We start from the raw sequence: 25,699 nt of genomic DNA, 5'->3' as shown, positions 1-25,699 counted from the left end.
CAGGTGTTCTTTGGAATTGATGTTTCTGTGTCCTTTGGGTAAATACCTGGGAGTGGAATTGCTGGATCCTATGGAAGCTCTATGTTTAGTAGGTCCAGAAATCTCCATACAGCTTTCCACAGTGGTTGGACCAGTTTGCACTCCCACCAACAGTGCAGGAGAGTTCCTTTTTCTCCACACCCTCGCCAACATTTGTTGTTGCTAGTTTTTTTAATATGTGCCATTCTCACTGGTGTAAGATGGTATCTCATGGTAGTTTTGATTTGCATTTCCCTGATTACAAGTGATGTTGAACATTTTTTCATATGCCTGTTGGCCATTTGCATTTCCTCTTCAGAGAAGTTTCTTTTAAGCTCTTCTGCCCATTTTTTGACTGGGTTATTTTCTTTGTTGTTGTTGAGTCTCATCAGCTCTTTGCAGATTTTTGTGATCAGTCCTTTATCATTAGTGTTGGGTGCAAAAATGTTCTCCCAGTTGGTGGGGTTTCTCTTTGTTTTTGTTATTGTCTCTTTTGCTGTGCAAAAGCTCTTTAATTTGATGTAGTCCCAGCTGTATATCTTTGCCTTCACTATCACTGCTTTGGGTGATGTGTCTGTAAAGATGTCTTTGATGTGCAAATCACGTAGTGTTTCGCCTATATTTCCTTCTATATATTTTATGGTTTCAGGTCTTATGTCTAGTTCTTTAATCCATTTTGAGTTGATTTTTGTGTATGGTGTGAGGTGGTGGTCAAGTTTCATTCTTTTGCATGTAGCGACCCAGTTTTCCCAGCACCATTTATTGAACAAACTTTCTTTGCTCCAGTGCATATTCTTTGCTCTTTTGTCAAAGATTAGTTGACCATAAATCTGTGGGTTTATTTCTGGATTTTCTATTCGATTCCATTGGTCTGTATGTCTGTTCTTGTTCCAATACCATGCAGTTTTGATGATTATGGCTTTGTAGTATAGTTTGAAGTCTGGGAGTCTGATGCCTCCATTCCCTTCTTTTTTTTTCAGGAGAGCTTTGGCTATTCCGGGTTTTTGGTGATTCCATATGAATTTCATCAATAATTGTTCTATTTCTTTGAAGAATGACATTGAAATTTTGATTGGAATAGCATTGAATCTGTATATTGCTTTTGGTAGGATGGCCATTTTAATAATGTTTATTCTTCCAATCCATGAGCAGGGGATGTCTCTCCATTTCTTTGTGTCTTCTTCTATTTCTTTTAACAGTGTTTTATAGTTTTCTTTGTATAGGTCCTTTACCTCTTTTGTTAGATTTATTCCCAAATATTTGATTTTTTTTGTTTCAATAACAAAAGGGATGGTCTTTTTGATTTCTTCTTCTTCAGATTTATTGTTTGTGTATAGGAAGGCTACTGACTTTTGCGTGTTGATTTTGTATCCTGCCACTTTACTGAACTGATTGATGTGTTGAATTAGCTTTTCTGTGGAGTTTTTGGGGTTCTCTATGTATAATATCATATCGTCTGCAAATAGTGATAGTTTGACTTCTTCTTTTCCTATTTGGATTCCTTGGATGTCTTTCTCTTGTCTTATTGCCCTGGCTAGGACTTCCAGTATTATATTGAAAAGCAATGGTGAGAGTGGACATCCTTGTCTTGTTCCAGATCTTAATGGAATTGCTTTCAGCTTTTCACCATTGAGAATGATACTGGCTGTTGGCTTGTCATAGATGCCTTTATGATGTTGAGGTATGTTCCTTGTATCCCCAGAATTTCAAGGGCTTTTATCATGAATGGGTGTTGCACTTTGTCGAAAGCTTTCTCAGCATCTATTGATATTATCATATGGTTTTTATATTTCTTTTTGTTGATGTGTTGGATAACGTTGATTGATTTTCGGATGTTAAACCATCCTTGTGCCCCTGGAATGAATCCAACTTGGTCGTGGTGAATTATCTTATGGATACATTGTTGGATTCTGATAGCTAAAATTTTATTGAGGATTTTTGCATCAGTGTTCATTAGGGAGATTGGCCTGTAGTTTTCCTTTTTTGTGTTGTCCTTGTTCGGTTTTGGTATTAGTGTAATGTTGGCTTCATAAAACGTGTTTGGTATTGTCCCTTCCTTCTCAATTTTTTGGAAGAGTTTGTGAAGGATAGGCACTAATTTGTCTCTGAATGTTTGGTAGAATTCATTTGTAAATCCATCAGGTCCTGGGCTTTTGTTTTTGGGGAGGTTTTTTATTACCATTTCAATTTCGCTAATTGTAATTGGTCTGTTTAGGTGTTCTATTTCTTCTTTATCTAGCTTTGGGTGATTGTAGAGTTGTAGGAATTTGTCCATCTCCTCTAGATTGTTAAACTTGTTTCCATATAACTGTTCATAGTAGTTACTGATTATTCTTTTGATTTCTGCTGTGTCCGTTGTGATTTCTCCTCTTTCATTGATGATCCTGTTTATTTGTGCTTTCTCCCTTTTTTCCTTTGTGAGCCTGGCTAGGGGTTTGTCTATTTTATTGATTTTTTCAAAGAACCAGCTCTTGGTTTCATTGATCTTTTGGATTGTTTTTTTAGTTTCAATTTCATTTATTTCTGCTTTGGTTTTTATTATTTCTTTTCTTCTACTGGTTTTGGGGTTTTTTTGTTGTTCTTTTTCTAGATCTTTGAGCTTCGAGATTAGGTTGTTTCTTTGCGTTCTTTCTTGTTTCTTGATGTGAGCTTCTATTGCTATATATTTTCCTCTTATTACTGCTTTTGCTGCATCCCATGTATTTAGGATATTGGTGTCCTCCTTGTCATTCAATTCAAAGAATTTTTTAATTTCCTCTTTGATCTCCTCATTAGTCCAGTGGTCTTCCAGTGGTGTGGTTTTTAGTCTCCATGAGGTAGGAAAGTTCCTTGCCTTCTTTTTATGGTTTATTTCTAGCTTGATGCCTTCATGGTCAGAAAAGATGGTTGGTATGATTTCAATCTTGGTGTATCTGTTGTTGTTTGTCTTGTGCCCCAGTATGTGATCGATCCTGGAGAATGATCCGTGTGCGTTTGAGAAAAATGTGTGCTCCGTTTTTTGGGGGTTTAGTGTTCTATAGATGTCTGTTAAGCCCAAATGCTCTAGGTCCTTATTTAGAGCTTTAGTTTCTTTACTTATTTTTTGTCTTGTTGATCTATCCATTGTTGATAGTGGTGTGTTGAAGTCTCCCACTACATATGTGTTTTCTCTGATGTCTGTTTTCAGAGATGACAACAGTTGTCTGATATATTTTGGTACTCCTTCGTTTGGTGAGTATATGTTAATGAGTATTATTTCTTCTTGAAGTATTGTCCCTTTGATCATAATGTAGTGACCGTTGGGATCCCTTTTTATTTTTTTGAGTTTGAAATCTGTTTTATCTGATATAAGTATAGATGTTCCTGCTTTCTTTTTTGGTCCATTTGCTTGTAGGATTGTTTTCCATCCTTTAACTTTGAGTCTATTTTTATCTTTTGTAGCTAAATGTGTTTCCTGGAGACAGCAAAAGGTTGGGTTTTGTTTCTTAATCCAGGCTGCAACTCTGTGTCTTTTTATTGAAGAGTTTAGTCCATTTACCTTTAGGGTTAATATTGATATGTTAGCATCTGTATTTGCCATTGTGTTTGTCTTTCCTTTGATTTTATTTATTCTTTTAATATCTTTTTTTTTTCCTTGCCTTCTTTCGTTGTTATTTGTCCCTCTGAGGTTCTGGCTTTAGGATTCCTTGTAGTATTTTTTGGAGTGGGGGTTTATTGGTAATGAAGTTCCATAGTTTCTGTTTGTCTGGGAAGGTCCTTATTCTTTCTTCATAGAGGAAGGAAAGCTTTGCAGGATAGAGTATTCTTGGTTGACATCTGTTTTCTTGGAGTCTGTTGACTATGTCCTTCCACTCTCTCCTTGCCCGTAGTGTTTCTTCAGAGAAGTCTGATGTCAGCCTGATTGGTTTTCCTTTGAATGTTATTTGTTTCTTCCCTCTTGTCAGCTTCATTATTTTTTCCTTGTCCTGGATTCTTGGGAGCTTCACTATTATGTGTCTTGCTGTATTTTTCCTTTCGTCATGGAAGTTTGGTGTTCTTCTTGCTTCTTGTATATCAATTTTCAGCTCCTTCTTCACATTTGGGAAGTTCTCTTCAATTATCTCCTGGAATATTTTCTCTGTTCCTACATCTCTCTCCTCTCCTTCTGGTATTCCTATAACTCTTATATTTCCTTTCCTCATGGTGTCCGATAGTTCCCGAAGTCTTTCTTCGTTCTTTTTCCTTCGTACTTCTCTTTCCTTTTCTGTTTTGGTTCTTTTTATTTCTGTGTCTTCAAGAGAACTTATTCGTTCTTCCATTTCATCTATTCTGCTTTCATTGCTTTTCCCAGAATTCTTTAGTTCTTCCATTAATTCTTTGATCTCCTGCATTTCTTTTACTTCCCTCTTTAGGGACTCAATTTCATTCTTCTGATCGTTGATTATTTTTCCCTTATCATTGTTTTCCTTTATGAGTTATGTCATTTTTTTAATCATGGCAATTTTAAATTCTCTTTCTGGAAGGCTCAGAAGTTCTTCCAAGTTACTGTCATTGCAATCTGGGGGCTGGTTTTCTTTTTGTGGTGTGCTTCTTCCCTGAGGAGTTGCTATGTTGCGTGTGGTTCTTCTACTCCCTACTGTCTGTTTTCTAATTTGCCATATGCATTGGGACTGTGTTGCTGGGACTGGCCGGCATCTTGGGTGAGCTTCTCTGCTCCCCTCTGGCTCCTCCGGGAGCCCTCTGTCAGTTTCAAGCAGTCTTTACTGAAGAAAGGTCCCTGTTCTAAAATGCCGATGTGGGGACACACTCCCCTGTGCTCCTGGTCTGCCCCGGCGGTGGGTTCCCTCTCCCCCTCTGGACTTGGACTGCAGGCCAGAGGTGTTCTGGTGTGGGCGAACTTCCCCGGCTCACCTCTGGCTCCTGAGGGAGCCTTCTGCAGGTAGTCTTTATTGAAGAAATGTCCCTGTTCTAAAATGGTGATGCGGGACACACTCCCTGCGTGTCCAGTCTCAGGCACACTCTTCTGCGCGCCTGGTCTGCCCCGGCTTTGGGTACTCGCTCCCCCTGTGGGCTCAGACTACTGGTCGGCAGGGGCCCGTCGTGGGCTAACTTCCCAGCTGGCCACTGGCTCCTCCAGGAGCCTCTGCTGGTTTCAAGTCACTAGGTGGCGCCTGAGATCTCTCCTAGAGCCCTTGGGGAGCTGTTTTTTTTTTTTTTTCACCCCGTGGGACAGGAAACAGAGCAGGAATGGTAGGGTAAACCTCAATGGCTTTGGGGTGCTGTGTCTGCCTTGTGCCCCACCGTCGTGGAGAACCCATGCCCCGAATTTTGTGCCCCGGATCTCAGTTCCAAAGCCCTCAGGTCCAGGACGTGGGCTGTAGCCCAGTTCAGTGTCCACAGAATGGCGTCTTTTGCACCCCGCTCCCATGCCTGGGTGCCTGGTTCCTGGATACTCAGTGAGGGACTTTCACCTCAGTGAGGGTCTTCGCACGCTTCTCCCTGCAAGCCTAGGTCGCAGGCTCGGGGACCTGGGCAGCCGTGATCCCAATCCGCGTTTGCTTTTCAACCACGCTGCTTTTCCGCGCTATCCAGATCCCGATCCGCGTTTGCTTTTCCAGCGCGCCGCTTTTCTGCGCAGCTTACAGGCCGGCCTGGGGCTGTGTGCTGGTCCTGGCCTCCTCCTGGGGGGCGGGGTCTCTGTTTAATGGCGCCCGGAGCTCACCTCCGGCGAATCCTGCAGGGTTCTCCGCAGCTCCCGTTCACGGGGTGTGGTGGCTGCAATAGTTCCTTTCCACTCACAGTCCCGCTTGCTGCGTAGTTTGTTCTTGTTGGTCGTTTTGGTTTGTTTTTTTTTCCTCCTCTCTGCCGGTCAGAGAGTGCCGACTCTGTGGGTGGAGGAGGAGAGCAGGGTTCTGTGCTTTCCTCCCTTCTAGCCCTCTTTTATGGCAACTTTCTTCTTCGGGTAGTTTGCTGGAGTCACCCGTTTATCTTCCGTGTCCCAGTTCTCACTGGGACCTGCCACTTTTCCTCTCTATTAACTTTTTTTAATGGGAGATCTTACTCGCAGCGTCTCCTCGCCGCCATGTTGCTCCGCCCTCTGTCATTGTTCATTTTTAAACAGTATTTGCTTCTTCCCCCACTCAGGTGTAGTCCCCACAGAATTTCCTTCACCAGTGCACCCATGCACCATCACCTCAGTCCCCTGGGCTCCTCCCTCCCTCCCTCTGATCCCTCTCCTGCCTCCTCCCCTGCAGGATGTCTCTGGTTTATAATTGTCTGTTTATTTTTGTTTTATTTTGTTGGGTTTTGTATTGTTATTATTTTTTTCCCCTAATATCTTATTTGGTTCCCCTATATTCCTCCTATAAGTGAAACCATCCAATATTTTTCTTTTTCCTTCTGACTTGTTTCACTGAGCATTATTCCTTCTAGCTCCATCCCTGTTGCTGTCAATGGCATGAGTGTATCTTTTGATTGCTGAATATCATTCCATTGTGTGTATATGCCACATCTTCTTGATCCAGTCATCTATTTTGGGGCATTTGGGTTGTTTTCAGGTTTTACCTATTATAAAGAGTGCTGCAATAAACATGGAGGTACAGGTGTTCTTTTGAATCAATGTTTTTGTGTCCTTTGGGTAGATCCCTAGGAGTGGAATTGCTGGGTCATATGGTAGCTCCATCTTTAGCAGGTTGAGGAATCTCCACACAGCTTTCCATAGTGGTTGGACCAGTTTGCACTCCCACCAACAATGTAGGAGAGTTCCTTTTTCACCACATCCTTGCCAACATTTACAACTCATCATTTTAAGAGTCTTCCATAACCTGGGTACTTTGTATGTAATATTCAGGTAATATTACAGATCTTAGCATTTTCCATTTTACAAATGAGTCCCACTGAGGCCACAAAGAAGTCTTAGAGCTGACAGCTGGCACATCTGGACATCACACCAAGGTCGGTCTGGACTAGAAGCCCAGTACTGTCTTTTACATCCCCCTGCCCTATGAGGTCGGTACAGACAAGTGTGGGCTAAGAAGAGAGACAAATGTACATGGAAGGGGATATCTAAAAACAAAAGCTTTACATTCCCAATAAATCTGCTTTTCCCTCTTTACTTCCAAATTGGTGGGAGGATTTTAATGGGAGGAACATTATTAAAATAATTACACAATATAATTATATAATCATGTAATAGTTATAAAATTATTTTATTTTTATTAAAGTTATGAGTACAATTTCAAAAGCTCAGTGTTGTTAAAGGTTACATAATCAGAAATAGTAGTTCCCACTCTTTTGCACTATTGCTTTTACCCTTCTCTAACCCCTAGTCCCACTGCCACAAAATCTCCTTTCAACCAAAACATTGCTTCTTGTGTTAACCTTATATTACTAAGTAATATATTTAAATTGCTATTTTTATGTCAATTTCAGCTATCTTTTGACTTCATATTGTGATAAATGGAGATTTAACTCATTGATGCCACTGAAAATTCTCATCCAATTAATGTCCCTAGTGTGGTTATATCACAGTTTTTAATTAAATTAATAGCTAATATCCATATTGTCATGATTGAGTAAATACCACTTAACTCTGAACTATGTTATACTAAGATTACATATCCCTTTTGCCTAACTTTTTATGTTTCCTGAAGTTAATAATTGCCTTGGATTTTTTTTTATATTTGCTTGGTTTTCTGTCATTGTTTTTCTCTAAATGCTCTGGAAGATATGTCAAACACTATTCAATGTTATTTTCCAAATGCTTGGATTCTTCAGAAATCTGTCATATCCGTTTCATTTTTTTCCCCTTTCTCCTATGACAACCATCATCTAAGATCCAGGAAACAAAAGGCGTATTGAACGCAATGTTATGGTTCACTTTATTTATTTATTTATTTATTTATTTATTTATTTATTTATTTATTTATTTACTTATTGCCTATCCAGTGTTGAATGACCTCCCTGTGTTTGAGAAATGAATCTTTATGGCAGGAAAAGCACTCAAAACTGAAAAATGTCAGTTTTCCAGACTCTCCTGCAGCCATTGTTTAGGTTTGAGACTAAGACTATGCTAATCACATGAGTCCTCCTTATATTTGGAACTGGGAACTGGAACCCAAAGAAATGAGGGTTTTGAGAAACTCTCTGGAAGTATGATGATTACTATAGGACATCTACATTCCTGATACAAGTGTCCAGGGCTTTCTGGGCCAGTGGGCAGGCTGCAGTGTTTAGGCTGTGGTGGCTGCAGCAGTGTTGACTGCTCTGAGGTATAATTTTGAGTGTTGTCACTAGCTACATAGCCCTGAACTTGATTTACCAGCCTTTCTAGCTACTCTCAGAGGAGAGGCAGGGAAGAGCCTTTTTAGTTAGTCATATTGCTCCTTCACATACATGTTTGTTTTCTCCCCGCTAAGGAAAAGGAAGCAATTGGATCACAACAATTAATCTATGTCACAGTTATCTTATTTTTAATTTCCAAGAACTCTTAGCTGTAACATGACTTGTCTTTGTTCTTTTTTTTTAAATTTGAATATCATTTCATTCCTATTTTATGGGTACAAGGACTTATCTTACCTGTCTGGTAATATTATATTCTCCCTTTAAAGTCCTTTTCTGCTCCTTTTCACTAATGTGTTTTCTTAAGAAACTAAGAGATTCTTTTCTCTTTGGTTCTCATGCTCTATTTTATATTGTAGGCTTTAATAATGTTGATCTTTTTGAGTTCTTCTCATGCTTAGAGAGGAAGTACTAAAAAGCTACTTTAAAAACCCGTGAATCTGGACAGGGCTTGTTGGTTGGGCACCTCACCATAGAACAATTAGGGAGTAAGCTACCTTTTTCATTGTAGGACCCCAAATGTGACTATCCAGAGATTTTATTCTGGGGTTGTTCAGTCTCTTCCAGAAAGGAGTCCTTTGTTTGCTTGCCTGAGGGGATACCCAGATGTCTGCTTGCATTATGGGAGCAGATTAAGATAAAGGAGTTAGTGGGGGCCAGGAGGGGAGCAGTACTTAGGATATAGATTGCCATTTGATTTCCTGCCTTTATCCATTTCTTCATTCCTAACTATGCCTGGTTCCCCTTCATTCCTAACTACGCTGGCTTCCTAGCCACTTTCTCATGACAACCATTCCACTACATGTCCCAGCTACATTCACTGGTTTGATTTCTTCAGAGGAAACCCTCCTGGAGGAGGTTATTGGACAAGAGGCGGAGTTGTTACCCAGCTGCAAAGGCAGAAAAGATCTTGGTTTCAGCTGTTTCATGTACACTCTTCCATCCAATGCCATAAGTGAAAACTGAAAACTTTCCTAACTTCTCAGGGGCATGGTGCTTCCTGCTCCTGAACTCTGCTGGGGTCTACTGGTGTACATTGGCCTCTCCTGGGCAGCATCCTCTGTAGGCCCTAGAAGTCACCCTCCTTTGCTCTGCTTGGTCTGTTACCACTCCTCTGTCACCTTTCCATCATGCAAGACTTGTTTTGTCTTTCCTTTCTCATTCTCATTGTGTTTGTGGGTTTATAGTTAATTAATTCCTTTTCTGCCTTCTCAGTGGGTTTTTAGGAGACATGTATGGTCAGCCTACAATGTTTAGTCAATGAAGTGGTCACTACCCAGTTGTCCAATCTTAAAAATGCCATAACTATTGTTGACCATTCCTTCTCTCTTCTCAATCCTTACTGTCTTTGGTGTTCAGACCCTGTTCATCTGGCACCTGGACTCTTGATAAATCTCCAAACTAGTTTCCGGCCTCCAGATTCTCCCTTATCCTATTCCTCCTCATTACTTACTCAACGCTCTTTCCTATATAAGAGAGTTCATCATGTCTCTCTCTCTCTTTTTTTTTTTAAAGATTTATTTATTTATGCATAAAAGAGCTGGGGTACAGGCCAGAGATGTGAGGGCTGAGAGGATTCACCAGAGACAGAGTGGGGAACAGAACAGGCAGACTGACTGAAATACACTGCTGAAGGGAGCAGCAGGTGAGACAGGAGAGGTCTGCTGCTCCATGTGGGTTGCTCCCTGGCCGGCTGGGGATTGAACTTGTGTTGCAGAGGCTTTGGATTGCTTCATAGTGCTTAACCCCTTGCATCACCAGGGAGGCCCTTATCATGTCTCTCTTACAATGAAACCTCACCTGGAATCTGATGCCTTCTGTCTGAAGGCCAAGAGCCTTGATGTGATTTGCAGGGTTCCTCACAAATCTGCCCTGAGCTGGCTTCCTGGCCGCTTTCTCATGACAACCATTCCAATACATGTCCCAGCTACATTCAAACTAGTGCCCTTAACACATCAGGTTCTTGATTCTTTCCTGCCTTTACACTTGCTATTCTACCTTCTCAAATTGTTTTAAATACCCTTTCTCTATCCAGTAAACTCTCACTTAGAGTTAAAAATTCATCTGACTTTTCAGACCCTTGAGGATTCCCTGATTTCCTTTGTGTAAACTTACCATTTGATTCACACTAGTATTATTACTTATCACATTGTTTTATACATTTAGATCACATTTGTTTACACATTTGTCTTCAGGTCTATTCGTCTGTTTGTCTTAGAGAAAAGGAATCTTCATATCATTACTTTGACTCTAGACTGTGAGCTTCCTTTGGTCACAAACTATGACTTTTCACCTTGTCTTCATCACAATTCTCACACAGTACATGGCACACCACAGACACTCAATGAAGGCTGTTTAAATTGATGAACAACTGAATAATTATTGGCTAAAAATCAAAACAGCAATCAGGAAAGGAGAATAGAGTTAAACCTAATCTGTGACAAGTAAGATAATAAGAAATCACTATTGAATAAATAATGTTGAGAGCAAATGGATAAAAAACATTAACTTGAGGCTGTATTTTATATCCTACAAAGTCACAGATTCCTTATTTATAACAGCTGTGCAAGAGAGATGTCAAACTACTAAAGATAACATCAAAGCCAAAAAGGATCTGATTAAATAGAAATAAAAAACATTTGCACAACACAATGTCACAGAAGGAAACAATTATTCTGACAAACAGAACTGTTTAAAGCATACCTTCTAAAACATATTATTTCTGAAAACAAGATGGTCAAAATATAGATTCTGCTAAAGAGAAGTCAAAAGATTTGAATATGCAGTTTACATTTGAAAAATCAATGATGTCCCAGACTCATTCATTGTCCATTCAACAGACTAATTTATGTTGTTAAATAATGTTATAGCTAAAAGTAGCCAGCATTTCTTGAGCCTGTCCTCCATGTGCCCAGTCCTGAGATAAGCACTTCACATGGATTAGCTCATCAAAGTTCAGAGTCAGGTGTTGTGTTCTCTTCACAGACAATGCTCAGAATGTGAGATAGTCAGAATTTGAATCCAGATCTGTCTTATTTTAGAACCCATGTTCTAACCACTACACAAAGTATATATTCCTTCTCATATCAATTATTAAGTAGACCATGGTGTTGATTGAATGAACACAAGTTAAACCACCTTAAGATACTACATATCTGTTAAGTTGTCAAAACTTTAAATTAAAAATGGGCCTGTCGGGCCTCCCCTGGTGGCACAGTGGTTGAGCACTGGGCCGCGAAGCTGCCCAAAGCCTCTGCAGCGCCGGTTCGATACCCGGCTGCCGGCGAGGGTCCCACCTGGCGCGACAGACCTCTCCTGCAGCGTCCACTGCTCCCCTCAGCAGTGTTTTTCGTCTGTCTGCCTGTTCTGTTTTCCCCACTCTGGCTCTGGTAAATTCTCTCACCCTCCCATGCTTCTGACTGTACCCAGTGCTTGTATATATAAATAAATAAATAAATAAATCTTAAAAAAAAAAATAAATAAAAATAAAAATGGGCCTGTGGTAGTCAGGTATATGTACTCATTGTTGGAAGTGATGGGCGTGGCTTCATTTCTTCTGGATTTGTTGATGAAAGCTTTTCATCAAATTTGGGAGGTTTGGGGTCATTATTTCATTAAATATATAGTGTTTCAGCTCTTTTCTTTCTCTTCTAGCATGATGAAACTCCTGTGGCACATTTGTTTGTTCACTTGATATTTCGAACAGGGCTCCTATTCTTGCTTCCTTTTTCGTCTACCCTTTCCCCTGTTTTTTAGTTTCTGTTGATTTGTCTTCCTTTGATCTTCTCTTGATCTGTCTTTCTGTTGATCTAGTTTCTATTAATCTATCTTCAAGTTCACTCACTTTTTTCCTTCTGATTGCTCAAATCTACTATTAAGTAGATTTTTCATTTTTGTTATTAAGTCAATTTTTCGTTTTTGTTATTATGCTTTTTAACTGAAGAATTTTCACTTTATTCTTTTTTATAATTTATATTTCTTGTTGATATTCTCTACTTTAAAAGTCATTGTTATCACAGTTTTCCTAAGTCACTGACCTTGTACTTTTATTTAATTCTTTGAACATAATTATAATAGCTGCTTTGAAGTTTTTGTCTGCTAAGGCCAATATGTGGGCCACTCAAGAAGTATATTTTTATTACTTTTTCCCTCTAGCATGGGTAACAGTTTCCTGTTTCTTTACATATCATAATTTTTGGTTGAAAACTGGACAATTTAAAAAATAAAATGTAGCAGCTCTTGGTTTTGATGTATATTTCTGAGTTTTTGTTTTTAGTAAATTGTTTGGATTGAAACTGTGAAATCTCTCTCCCCTCTGGTGTGTGACTTCTGGTGTCTTTACTTATTTTTTAATCTTTATTTTTAATTTTTGCCCTGCTCCTAGAGGTTGCTACAGTGTCTACACAGCCCATATGACTTCTACTCTCTGCCAGTGGGTACTTGTGTAGGTTGGTAAACACTCTAAATTGTACCCAACCCTCCAGTCTCCCCTGGCTTTTACTTTATGCCAATATTTCTTGGGTCTTCCAAGGCATGAGCATAATTTTTCCAATCCCCAAGGTAAATGTGGGAGCCATTGTCCTACGATGCTCCCCTTTATAGAATATCCCATTAAATTTTTGGCTGGTTTATTGCTCACCCTAATTGGGCCTGCATCCTCAGGCTAGCAAAGCTGAGAATTCTCTCCATTGAATTTTCAACTGTGTTCACCACATTTAGCTTATAAAAGCTCAACCCACAAGTTTGTTCTTTTTGACAAGCTCCATGTTGGTAAGAACTGCAAAAAGCCCAGGCAAGAAAGTCATAGACTCACTGAGGAACCCCAGCTATTTTTGAAAACAAACAAACAAAAAAACCAAAACCACTTCTCAATTTGTTGTCTCCATTTGGTAAATTTCTAGAGTGCTGAATGGTTGTTTTCAATTACTTTGTATAGTTTTATATTTATTTCTTGTGGAATAAATTCATTACTTCTTTACATTGCCTTACCTAAAAGTCTTTCTGGCTCACTCTTTCTGAAGAATGATTTTTTGAGATGTAGCAAAACAATAGAATATAAATATATATAAAATATAATTACCCAGATTTGGGCCTCCCTGGTGGCGTAGCGGTTGAGCAGTGAGCTGCAAAGCTGCCTGCAGCCTCTGCAGCGCCGGTTCGATCCCTGGCCCCTGGCAAGGGTCCCACATGGCGCACAGACCTCTCCTGCCGTGCCCGCTGCTCCCCTCAGCAGTGTACTTCATCAGTCTGCCTGTTCTGCTCCCTGCTCTGGCTCTGGTGTATTCTCTCACCCTCCCACACTTCTGACTGTACCCAGTGCTTGTATAAATAAATAAATAAATAAATAAATAAATAAATAAATAAATAAATAAATAAATCTATCTATCTATATATATATATCTATAATTACCCAGATTTAATACATTTATTTGAGGGAAATGAATATCAAGGAAACCACCCCAAACCAGACAACCATAAAATATATCCAAAATTGGCATAACACAGAGAAGAGGAATACCAACTCTCTCAAAGACCTTAGTGCAGAAGTAGCACTGATCACTTCAGTTCATATTCTGGGTGAGAACTTAGTCGCATAGTTATACTGAGCTTCAAATGTCCACTGGTCTCTATTACAGAAGCCTACAATAAATCCAATGAAAGTTACCTGGCCTAAGATAGGAACATTCGAAGGTAGTAAAGAATGGTCACTTTCAGAATATATTTTTACAGTATAATCAATAGGATTTTTTGATAGACTAGATGTAGGTAAGTAGCAGACCCAGTAGTCACACTTGGGAGCCAAGAATATCACATGTCCTTTTCCCCTATTCTTCCACCTTACATTTGGGAAAGAGGATGACAGAGCTGCACTGACATATAGTGGGTCTTCGAGGACCTAAGCCCTGAGGTCCTATCTCAACTCTGCCTCTCCCTTCCTTTTCTTTCTCAGACCCTTGACTGGCAAGTAGGAAGGGGGACGGGTTAGTCATAATGCTTCTTTCTTCCCTATTCAGGAGCAAGTGCTAGAATTTTCCTTTCACTTGAGTTGCAACATTGGAGAAAGGGATCTTATATTTACTTATAAAAATAGAAGACAGTTTGGTTATTAACTGGTATCCAAGGAATTGGCTTATTTATATTTTCAGATTTTTTCCTGAAGTCCGGGCTCCAGGAACAGTATGCCCAGAGGAGACCAACTTCTTTCTATACCCGCATGTGTAACCCCTGGATCTCCCTGTTGGGAGTGAGTAACTTCATCTTGATCTCAATTTTCCTTGAAACGTAATTCAGGAGGATACATGGATGCTATCAGAATGGGGAGGGGAGGAAAGAGAAAGGACTTTAATTAGGAGCAGTGCAATTTAATTGCCTGTTGTATTAGAATTTAAGTGAGGCTGCATATAACAAAATTACATTTAATGAACCACTTATTTTAATTAATGACTTACTATAAAAATAATTATTTCTCGTATCCTGTGGGTCACTAAATTCCTTGGTACAGCAAATTAACATAGATTAACCCTAATTTGTTTCTTATAGGGGGTGGAAAAAGAAGCTAAGATATATATCTATTTACTGTAGTTTTGATTAACACATACTTTCTGGAGGGCATCTTCTCAAATATCTTCTTAGGTGAGATATTAAAAATTATGAGTGAATGTCAATCATTCAGACATCTACAGTAATTCGAGGCTGATGAGAGGGACTATTGTTTCTTAATGCTCTGTTTTGTGCCTTTTTTACCATGTGAAAACCACTAAGTGACTTGCTTTTCTTACTGTATTTCCGCAGGCTGTTGGGTCCCTCATCATCATGTTTGTGATCCAGTGGGTCTATGCTCTGGTTAACATGGGTGTTGCTGTTATGGTGTATTTCTACATTGGCCAGACTAGTCCAGGGCTTCACCTTGGTAAGTACCTTGGTATTTTGCCGCCATACCTCCTTCTTCTCTTTTAGTATTTGTTGGAAAAAAAAAATGTTTTAAACACGCATTAAATGCTCACGCTAACTTAGAAGTGAATCCCATTATCTTTTTATATATATTTACATATATATAAAAAGGTAAGTTTGTTATAAAAAGAGAGAGAAGAATAAAGGACACTTGTGCAGACACAAGTGGGCAGAAAGAGATGCCTCTGAAAGGGACAGGTTTTTTTTTTTCTCAATATTTTATTTTATATAATTCTTATATCATTTTTCATTTGTGCTCAATGTATGCATTTTCATTTTGGTTATATTCCCCATACAATTGCACCCCCCCTTCTTTTGACCCTAATCCTTCCTCCCCCGTCCCCTCCCCCCCCGTAGTGTGTCTCTGGTTTATAGTTCCATGTTGATTTTGAGTTTTACTTTATTATAATTAGTCTTTTTCCTGGTCCCTTATTTAGGTTTTCTAAATTCCTGCTATGACTGAGACCATCCTGTATTTTTCTTTTTCTTTCTGGCTTATTTCACTGAGCATGATCCCTTCTAGTTCCATCCATGTTGCTGCAAACTGCATGTGTTTATCTTTTTTGATTGCTGAGTAATATTCCATTGTGTATATGTACTACATCTTCTTGATCCAGTCATTTATTTTGGGGCATTTGGGTTGTTTCCATAGCTTTAGTTATTGTAAGTAGTGCTGCTATAAACACAGGGGTGCAGGTGCCCTTTGGAATTAATGTTTTTGTGTCATTTGGGTAAATACCTAGGAGTGGAATTGCTGAATCATATGGAAGCTCCATCTTTAGTAGGTTGAGGAATCTCCACACAGCTCTCCATAACGATTGGACCAGTTTGCAGGGACAGGTTTGTTAAAAGAAAGGCCTGCATAGACACAGGCAGGCAAGAGAGCTGCTGCCTGAATCCCATTTTCATGTAGCTTGTAGTCTATAATGGAAAATATGACATGCACATAAATGATAACAAATGAAAAATAACAACTTCTGTGAGGTTTGTAAGATGTATAGTCATAAAATAGATGCTAACAGTATTGCATCAGAGAGAAGAAATTAAAATCTGCTACTGTAAGTTGCTTATACTATATTTGAAGTAGTATGATAGCATGTCAAGGTAAGTTAAAAATGTATACTGCAAGCTCTAAACCCTACAAGTAACCCTAAAGCACAAACCCTAAGGCAAACATTAAAATAATACAACAAAAAGTTACAGCTAATAAGCCAGTAAAAGAGATAAAATAGAATTAAAAAATATCCAAATATTCCCAAAATGAGGGAAAAGATTATGAAGGAAGTATGGGACAAACAAAAAACAAATAGCAAGGTGCTTTATTTAAACCTAACCATATCTGTAATAACACTAAATGTAAATGACCTAAACACTCTCAATGAAATGGTAGAAATGGTCAGGTTGAATAAAAGTGAGCACGTTCTAACTATATACTATCCATAAAAAACCTACTGTAAATATAAAGACAGGGGCCTCCCTGATGGCTCAAGGGGTTAAGCATCACACTATGAAGCAATCTGCAGCTTCTGCAGCATGAGTTCAATCGCAGCTGGCCAGGGAGCAACCCACATGGAGCAGCAGACGTCTCCTGTCTTGCCTGCTGCTCCCCTCAGCAGTGTATTTCAGTCAGTCTGCCTGTTCTGTTCCCCACTCTGTCTCTGGTGAGTCCTGTAACCCGCCCCCCCACATCTCTGGCCTCTACCCCAGCTCTTGTATGCATAAATAAATAAATCTTTAAAATAAATAAATAAATATAAAGACAGGAAAAAAAAGTAAAAGGGTAAGAAAAGCTATATCATGCAAATATGAATCAAGACAAAGCTGAAGTGATTATATTAATATGAGTCAAATGATTTTCCAAAAAGGTGCAAAGGAAATTTAGTGGAGAAAACAGTCTTTTCAGCAAATGATGCTGGAATAATACTTCTAGCCATACATCATACTATGTAAAAGTAACTCAAAATGATTCCAGAACAAAATGTAAAACCTAAAAATATAAAATTTCTAAGAGAAAAATAGAAGATAAAACTTTAATGACCGTTAGGCAAAGATTTCTCATATACAACACCTAAAGGAAGAAAAATAGATAAATTGAACTTAATCACAATTAAAGATGTTGCTCTCACAAGCACAATGGTAAAAAATGCACAAATGTGAGCTATAGACTGTGAAACAATGTTGGCAAATCATTTCTGATGAAGGTCTTGTACCTAAAATCTCCCAAACTCAATAATTAAGGAAGCAATAAAAAATGAGCAAAAATTTTAAGTATATTTCACAAAAGAACATATATGGATGGCAAATAAGAACATGAAAAGATGCTCAACATGATTAATTATTAGGAAAAGCAAACTAAAACCACTACACTCTTATTAGAGTGATTAAAAATACAGTCATGTAGAAACAACTAGAACTATTATATACTTCTGGGGAGATATGTAAAATAATAAAATCACTTTATAAAAACAGTTTGACAGCTTATTAAAAGTTAAACATATGTCTGCTATATGAAATAGTTATTGAACTCCTGAGTGTTTACCAACGAAATTGAAAGCGGTATAATCATACAAAAACCTGAACATGAATATTCATAGCAGCATAATTTGTAATTACGAAAATCTAGAAACAACCCAAACGTCAATTAACAGTGTTTCTATAAAGATAATGTAGTATTGCTAAATAAGGGAATACTATTCAGCAATAAAAAGAATGAGCCATTAATAGATACATGCAGTAACAGGGATAAGTCTCAAAATAATTATGCTAAGTTAAAGAAACAAGACAAAAACAGTACACAGTGTATTATTTCATATGTATATCATTATTGAAAATGCAAACTAATCTATAATGACAACAGATCAGTGGTTGCCTCTGAATGGGGTGGGGATGGAGAGACGTGGGAGGAAGATCTTACGATGTGGCTTGAAGTGACTTTTGGAGGTGATGGATATGGTTATTATCTTGTTTTTGGTGATGGTTTTAAGTGTATACCTATGTCAAACCTCACCACACTGGATACTTTAAGTGCATGTAATTTGTTCTAAAAAATATACTTGGGATTGTTTTAATCAGTTATGGTAATATACACAGAAATGATTGTCACAGTGATGCTCTAGAAACTGAAGGCATGGAGCAGGCATGCTACACAAGGCCATATGGAGGACCAGGCTTGGTCTGGAGACAAGAGAAAGAGGGGAGCTGTTAATGGGTTATTAATGGAAAGGGAATGAGTGAGGCAAGTAAATAGCTCAGTAGGTTTGGGATTGGACAGTTTGAATAATTTCAGCAGGCTTTGGACTACAGGGAGAGTCTCTAGTTGTCCATTGCCTGGCCATGAGAGATTTAGTGCAGGGGAATATTGAATTGGTGTGTAAGAATTTGATCAAGGAGATGGCTGGGAATGTGTGCTCTGGATTTCTTGGTCTATATACCAGAGGTGTTAGCTCTCTAACAGTTAGCATCTTCAGGATCAAGACCCCAAATGCCAGAGCATCAAGAATAAAAGAAAATATAATTAATATTCTGAAATTATATTCCAGTTATCCTTCAGTAATAAAAGTGTTTAAAAATGCTTGTAAGGGCCATTTTCAACAAAATACTGTGATGCCCCAACTTAAAGTAAGTTCCCAGACCTAACTAAATTAGATGGTCTATAGCAATTGTTCAGAATTAGAATAGTCTGATGTATATATTTGTTTATTTTTTTAAAGGGATTTTTTTTGGGGGGGGGGGTAAGATTTATTTATTTATTTATTTATACAAACACTGGGTACAGTCAGAAGCGCGGGAGGGTGAGAGAATTCACCAGAGCCAGAGTGGGCAGCAGAGCAGGCAGAAGGACCGAGGTACACTGCTGAGGGGAGCAGCGGGCGGCAGGAGAGGTCTGCGTGCCATGTGGGACCCTCCTCTGGTGGCCAGGGAGCAGCCAGGGATCGAACCGGTGCTGCAGTGGCTGCGGGCAGCTTCGCAACCCAGAGCTCAACCGCTGCGCCACCGGGGAGGCCCTGATGTATATATTTCAAAGAAATGCATTGTAAACACTTTAAGTCATATTTACACTAAAAATAATGCTGTAGAAAAATTCATGCTAAGAGATCTTTATATCAGATAATTTAATGGATAGAATATAATTTAACTGACAGTGATTATATCAATGATTGCTTCTGAATTTCTTACAAGTTAATTTGATCTTAAGACATTTAAATATTCCCCAGAAACTTATTCACAGGAAAGTATAACATCAAATTTTAGGCCAATTTACATCTAAAATTTAGATAATTTAGAATCAAAATGATTACAACTAAGTAGTTTTTTTTTTCTTTTGACAATGTCAAAATGAATTAGAGAACTTCTCTTTGCAATTGCAGATGTTAGTACAAATCTAAAATTTGTCTTTCCTTGAACCATAAGAACCAAATCAGAGTGAGTAAATACATATTATTAGCTGCATACTGTTAACATTAGCCAAGATTCTAAATATTTATATGATATGATAGATAAAATATATAGTGAGTGAGTGGAGTATATCTAACTGGAAAAGCATTTCATAAGATTTTATAAATGACATTTGACTGGGTTTTCCAAAGTTCTATATAGTTTATTATGTGAATTTTTTTTAACCCATGCCAAAGAGTGGGGGGGTGTTGGTTTAAAAAAATGTTGATAATCCCTATTCTAATCAGTGTGTCTGATGTCAGATTATTTGGCCAGTATCATCAACAATCTTATTTCAGCTTTAGATTCTACATGCTGAGCTATTTGTTTTATTTAACACCTGGGAAAACTTCCTAAGTGTCAGATCCTGGGGTGTTGTACTGTGAAGGTCGCAAGATGAAAAAAGATGCTTTTCCTATTTTCAAAAAGTGAGTGGTCTAGTGGATTTTAGACAAATATTTAACACTCATTAGTTTGAATCTAGGAAGAAAATAATATCAACATTTTAAAAATTCCTATGACTGAAGTTAGTGAGCCCTCTGCTTTTTTCTCTGTAACATCACACTCATTTTTTTTTTTCTTGTGATATTGAAGGTTAGGAATAGCTTTTGAAAAGTACCTACAGGTACAAAGTCCTTACAGGCTGCCATCAAGGAGTAGTACAATGAATGTTGTTCACTTAGATTGAAAAAGGAAAAAATATTGTGCTAATTCTGTGTGTATCAGCGGATATATATTAAGTTTATTAAAACTGGGATTCTAGATACATATGTAGAGCCTCCATAAACATTTATGTGTATGTCTTCCCTCTAGGATCAGCCTCTGACTTCAGCTTTTTCAGGTGGATGAGGTCGCTTCTGATTCCCTCCTGCAGGTATGTGCTAATCTGGGGCGAATACAAGGGTGGTTTGGAGTACTAAGGGGGATCCCATTCCTAGCTGGACTTGGAATTGTGATGTGTGAATCTGCAGTTGAGAGGCTCAGGGAAACTCAGACTGACTCAGCTTTTCATTGTATTCCACCATCCAACCTCCCAGCCTTAGCTCATCAGAAGCTTTCTCTGGCTCATGTGCTGTTCCTTGCTTGTTGTCAGGAATGGTGAGCAGAGGCTTTCTCTAGAATCTGATGGTGGGGTGATGAATCAAGAGAACTCGTCTCACTGAGCTCATAGTCCAAGACACTTACATCAATACATAATCATATACAAGATTGGCGCCCAAAGGACTCCCATTCTTTCAATTCAAGTCAGTGGTGATGGACATGACTGTATTGGCCTAAGTACAGAGGCCAAGTACAGAAACAGAGAGGAGATCATGGAGTTGGGACCTCTACAATGAGGTACACAGGGAGAGGGAAGAAGAAACTTTCCTGAGAAATAGGACAAGATCTCATTGGGAAGTTAAGATTCCGTGAGTGCCCTTATCTCTTTCTTTCATCTCACCCTTGTGGGGCCAATGTGCCCTCACCTTTGAAAGCCTCAGGACTCTGAGAAATTATTTCCCTCCCTTTTTAATATCAGTGGGGAGCCAAAGCTGCAGGCTAAAAAGATCTAGGCAGAATCCAGGCATACATTTATTTGGTTTCATTTTGTTGGCTTGGTTTTGAAACTTTAGATGTCTGGGTTGCACTTGCCAATATTTCCACCTTCCAGCCTAACATTGTTAATGTATTATGAGACCCTTTCCCATAATCCATTGTTAATGGATTATGAGATTATTGATCCCAGATGTAAGTTCAGAACCACCCCCATCTCCTGCCCCATTTTGTTTATTGTGGTGAAATACACATAACATAAAATTTACCATCTTAACCATGTTAAGTGTACAGTTCAGTGGCATTAAGTGTTAGTGTTGTGGGAACATGTGTCTGCAGAATTCTTCATCTTGCAAACCTGAAACTCTCTCTGCACACACTGAACAATAATTCCCCATCCTCTCTCCCAAGAATTCTTTTTAAGACAAGTCTTTAGCACAACCAATCTATTCGAGTTGGTGTAAGAAATGAAGCTTGGTGCTAGAGCCTGGGAGACCAACAGGGAGTGGGCTGAGGGAGGGTGGTCTGCGGGGCAGAACTCCCTGCCGTCTGTCTGGAAGCTGGGCTGACAGTGTGTGTGGAGCTGTAGGATGGGTGGGGTCACCTCTTTGCTTCTCTTCCTGTCTGAGGCTCAAAGCCAGCCACTCAGGTCACAGCACACAAGCACTCATCTCTTTTTCTCTACCACCTCTTTCTGAGGGAAAGCCAAGTTTATGGAAATAGATTCTGCATAGAAGCTGCCTACAGATTCTGGAGCTATGAGTAGTGTATGATGAGGGCATGTGGCCTTATCTAATTTACAGGAATAATTTTTAGGTATTTCCGGTTTTAAAATCTGCAAATGGCCATGGGAGGTCACTATTCCTTATGTTACTGTCTGAATTCCTGGAATTTCACCTGCAAGGTCACTGTAGCACTATGTGGAAAGAAAATGTATTAGGAAGAGATTATTCTTAGAAAAGGATAGTACTTTGGTTGGAATAGAACTCAGTCCATGCTATTCATAGTTCTGTGGGCTTGTGGAGCAATCAGCAGAGGCCTCAGCTAAGTCAACACCAAACTTCCTGTCCTCACCATGGCTACTGAACAATATTTTGTGGTGGCTATTCAGGAGGGTGAAAAGACCAAGAAATGGTGATTTGCTTAAAAGTAGGAATTGATAGCTGTGTTTTCTATTTTTTAGTTTTGAGGATTTTTTCACAACTAGAGCCCCAGGTGTTCTTCAAAACTAAAAAAGAATATTGTAGAGTGTGTTTGGGCAAAGACATGTGACTGTTACCTCTTCTATTACACCTCTAATTCTCAGAACTTTGTGAAGCCTCACCTTGAGAGGGCTTTCTTTCCTGAAATCCTGGCAACTACCTAGCTGGGAATTCTTGGGCCCTTCTAGACAAGATAGTGAAGTATTTTATTTCCCTGAATTTAGAAAAATATCATGGCTTCACCTAAAGCAAAATGCACTGGTGAAAACACTTCTGTATGTTGACTGGTGAGCATATTTGTCATTTTCTAACCTTACATTTTACAGATTCAACGTTTAGAGAAATTAATTAATTTCTGAGAAAACCTCAACTTATCTAATTTAGTCATGTTCTTATAAAGTGATTACAAGGCCTTAGTCATGTGATTTGAACTTCAGCAACTATACATTTGGCCAGAGTCAGCTGAAGCTTCCTGCTTAAGTTTCACAAATTTCTAACATCAGCTTTCTACCTTTTTTGAAAAGCAACTATCCAACGTGTACCTTATTTAAACAATTGAAACTTGTCAAGCAGATGCTTCTTTGAGAGTAAAATTTCTTTTTTTTTTAAAGATTCATTTATTTATTTATACAAGCACTGGGTACAGTCAGAAGCATGAGAGGGTGAGAGAATTCACCAGGGCCAGAGTGGGGGACAGAACAGGCAGACCGACAAAATACACTGCTGAGGGGAGCAGCGGGCGCAACAGGAGAGGTCTGTCACGCCATGTGGACCCTCGCTGGTGGCTGGGGATCTAACTGGCGCTGCAGAGGCTGTGGGCAGCTTCGCAGCCCAGCACTCAACCACTGCACCACCCGGGGAGGCCCAAGAGTAAAATTTTTAAGAGGAAATCCATACTTAGGTTATGATTGAAGAATCTAACATAGATGGTGGAACCAGGAAGGACCTGGGAAGATGAGACGAGGTCAAGGAGGTGAAGAGGTTTTGCCTGAGACTGTGACTGGGCCTTCTTCTGTAGATTCCCTGCCTGCCAGTCTAGTCTTTCCTTCCTCCTTCTGCCTCTAGCACTTGCCTCATGTATCCCTAACATTTTCCTTTGCCAATTTATTTCAACTCGAACTGTCCAAGTGACAATGGAGTCCATGTGGGGACTGGCTCTTTATCTTCAGAACAGTTTCATGTCAAAAGCCTTTGCAATTTACCTTGCACAGCTGATTGCTCTGAAGACCTTAGCATTGGATATCATTACTGCAGTTTTCTTTGCATTGAACTAAATAGAGGCTTTCTCCTTGTGCTCCTCTCAATTTTCTAGACCTTCTATTTCATCATTTAATTTGACAAAAAAGCAAAAGAGAAATTGTAGAGCCTCATACAATACCATTTGGACAGTTATCTTTGTACGGTGTTACACATTTCTACTAAAGAAAGTTAAATCTGTTTCTCCTTATTTTCAGATTTACTATTTGTCATACTTTGGATTATAAACTATTGTACATACAGCTTTCAAGACTTATGCTATTGAAACACATATTAAATAACAAACACAAAATAATTAGCACACTGACATTTTTTGCAAATAATTTCTCTGTCCAGAGAAGGCTCTTCTCCACTGGTCAGCACTTGGTTCTTGCTTCTGATCATCTTCTGTGTTTCTCTCACCAAAGGAGCTTGCGATCCCCCCAAGAACAGATCATTTTGGCACCATCGCTGGCTAGGGTTAACATGGAGATGACTCAGCTCACCCAGGAAAACACAGACTTCGCTACTCGGGATCGCTACCATGGCTCTTCCCTTGTGAGTCGGGAACAGCTGATGCCTCGGTACTAGAGTACTGGATACTCAGTACTAGGCAGCCCTGGGTCCCTCCTGCCTTGTGCTCTTGGTCCAGTGCACGAAGGACCCAAAGCCTCGAACCCTTGTGGAACTGGTTCTCCTCAGTCAGAAACTCAAGACGTCTTCACACTGTCATTTGAACTGTGGAAATCTTCTTTCTGGTCTGGAACACCAAGTCTAACCAGGGCAATTGTTGGCCTGGCAGCAGCCTCCACAGCATGCATCCCATTTGAGGAGCCCCTATGGACACCTACGACTGCAGGCATGGAGAATGAGGCCAGATTGTTTATTCTGAGGACCACAATAAATGTTTAAGTTTTTTTTTAATAAACAATACATTCACATGGTTCCAGACCCCAAAGTATCATTTTATATATGTAGTGAAAAGTTGAAAAGTGGCAAAGTTTCCCTCCCGTTCTTCTTCCCCATCTCATGAGTTTGCATCTCCTGCCCCAGAGGTAACCATTGTTCTCGTATGTACTTCCAGTTCTTTATGAACATGCAACCAAGTGGGAGTGTGGATTCTTATTACTCCCTTTTCACACACAAGAGGTAACGTATTATACATGTGTTCTGCACCTTGATTTCCTCTTAACAATCTATCTTGGAGACATTTCCGTATCTGCATATATAGTTTCTTCATCATTTTTAACTGCATACTGTGCTGTGATTTATTTCATCAGTTCCACCATGATGAAATTTGGATTATTTCCAATCTTTTGCTATTACAGTGAGCTCTGCAGTGGATTATCTTGTACATATGTACAAGTGTGAAGTATATCTGTCTGATAACTTCCCACAAGTGGAATTGCAAGATCAAAGGTACATGCATTTGTAAGCTTTTACTGTTTAGTGAAGGTCTTTTAATTAAAAAATTAAATTGCCATGAATTACCTAATGGTGACTCATGTTTCCTAAAGAATTTGTGGTCCCCAGCTCTCTGAGCACCTTTGCAGCTGTTTTGCAGTATGAGCGTCTGAGGCACAACACTGTTTTGGCTCTTATATAAGCTCAGCATGGAATACATCACAGGCATCCAGTCTGGGGCTGTGACAGTGGCTTCCTCTGGATAAGATCAGCCCCTGGGCCAGAGGCAGCGGTCTTACCACTGAGCCACAGAAGAAAGTACTAGTCCTGACCTCTTTCTCCAAAGTCAGTGTGCTAAGAATCACCTGGGATGTTTGTCAAAAGTGCAAATTTCTGCACCTAACTCATGATTTTGTTGTACAGTAAATTTGGGGAGAGTCCTGGACTTTATATTTTAAATGAGCATCTCTGGTATTCAATGCAGGGATCCTTGGGCCACATTTTGAGAAATGCTGGCCTGTTGGATGCAATGGGCTTGAAGCAAGTAGGAGTGGGAAGATCTTAGATGGTCAGGTTAGATCTCCTAACAGAGATTGAGTTTATTATTACTGTTCACAACAAGA

General features: G+C 39.2%; 1 protein-coding gene across 1 annotated transcript in view; it reads left to right on the top strand.

The window, feature by feature from the left end:
* Positions 1–24,263, top strand: part of SLC12A8 (solute carrier family 12 member 8) — a gene marked incomplete at both ends in the record, with an annotated part of 123,657 nt that extends 99,394 nt beyond the window's left edge. Inside the window, 4 exons of the mRNA XM_084230986.1 lie at positions 14,463–14,560; positions 15,109–15,226; positions 20,515–20,575; positions 24,101–24,263. Coding sequence (XP_084087112.1) covers positions 14,463–14,560; positions 15,109–15,226; positions 20,515–20,575; positions 24,101–24,263 — 440 coding nt within the window. The remainder of the gene's footprint in view (positions 1–14,462; positions 14,561–15,108; positions 15,227–20,514; positions 20,576–24,100) is intronic.
* Between the last annotated feature and the right edge of the window lie 1,436 nt (positions 24,264–25,699).

The sequence above is a fragment of the Talpa europaea genome (assembly GCF_964194135.1).
Source record: "Talpa europaea genome assembly, chromosome: 4".
In the NCBI taxonomy this organism is placed as follows: domain Eukaryota; kingdom Metazoa; phylum Chordata; class Mammalia; order Eulipotyphla; family Talpidae; genus Talpa; species Talpa europaea.
This window is presented reverse-complemented; position numbering and strand designations above follow the sequence as displayed.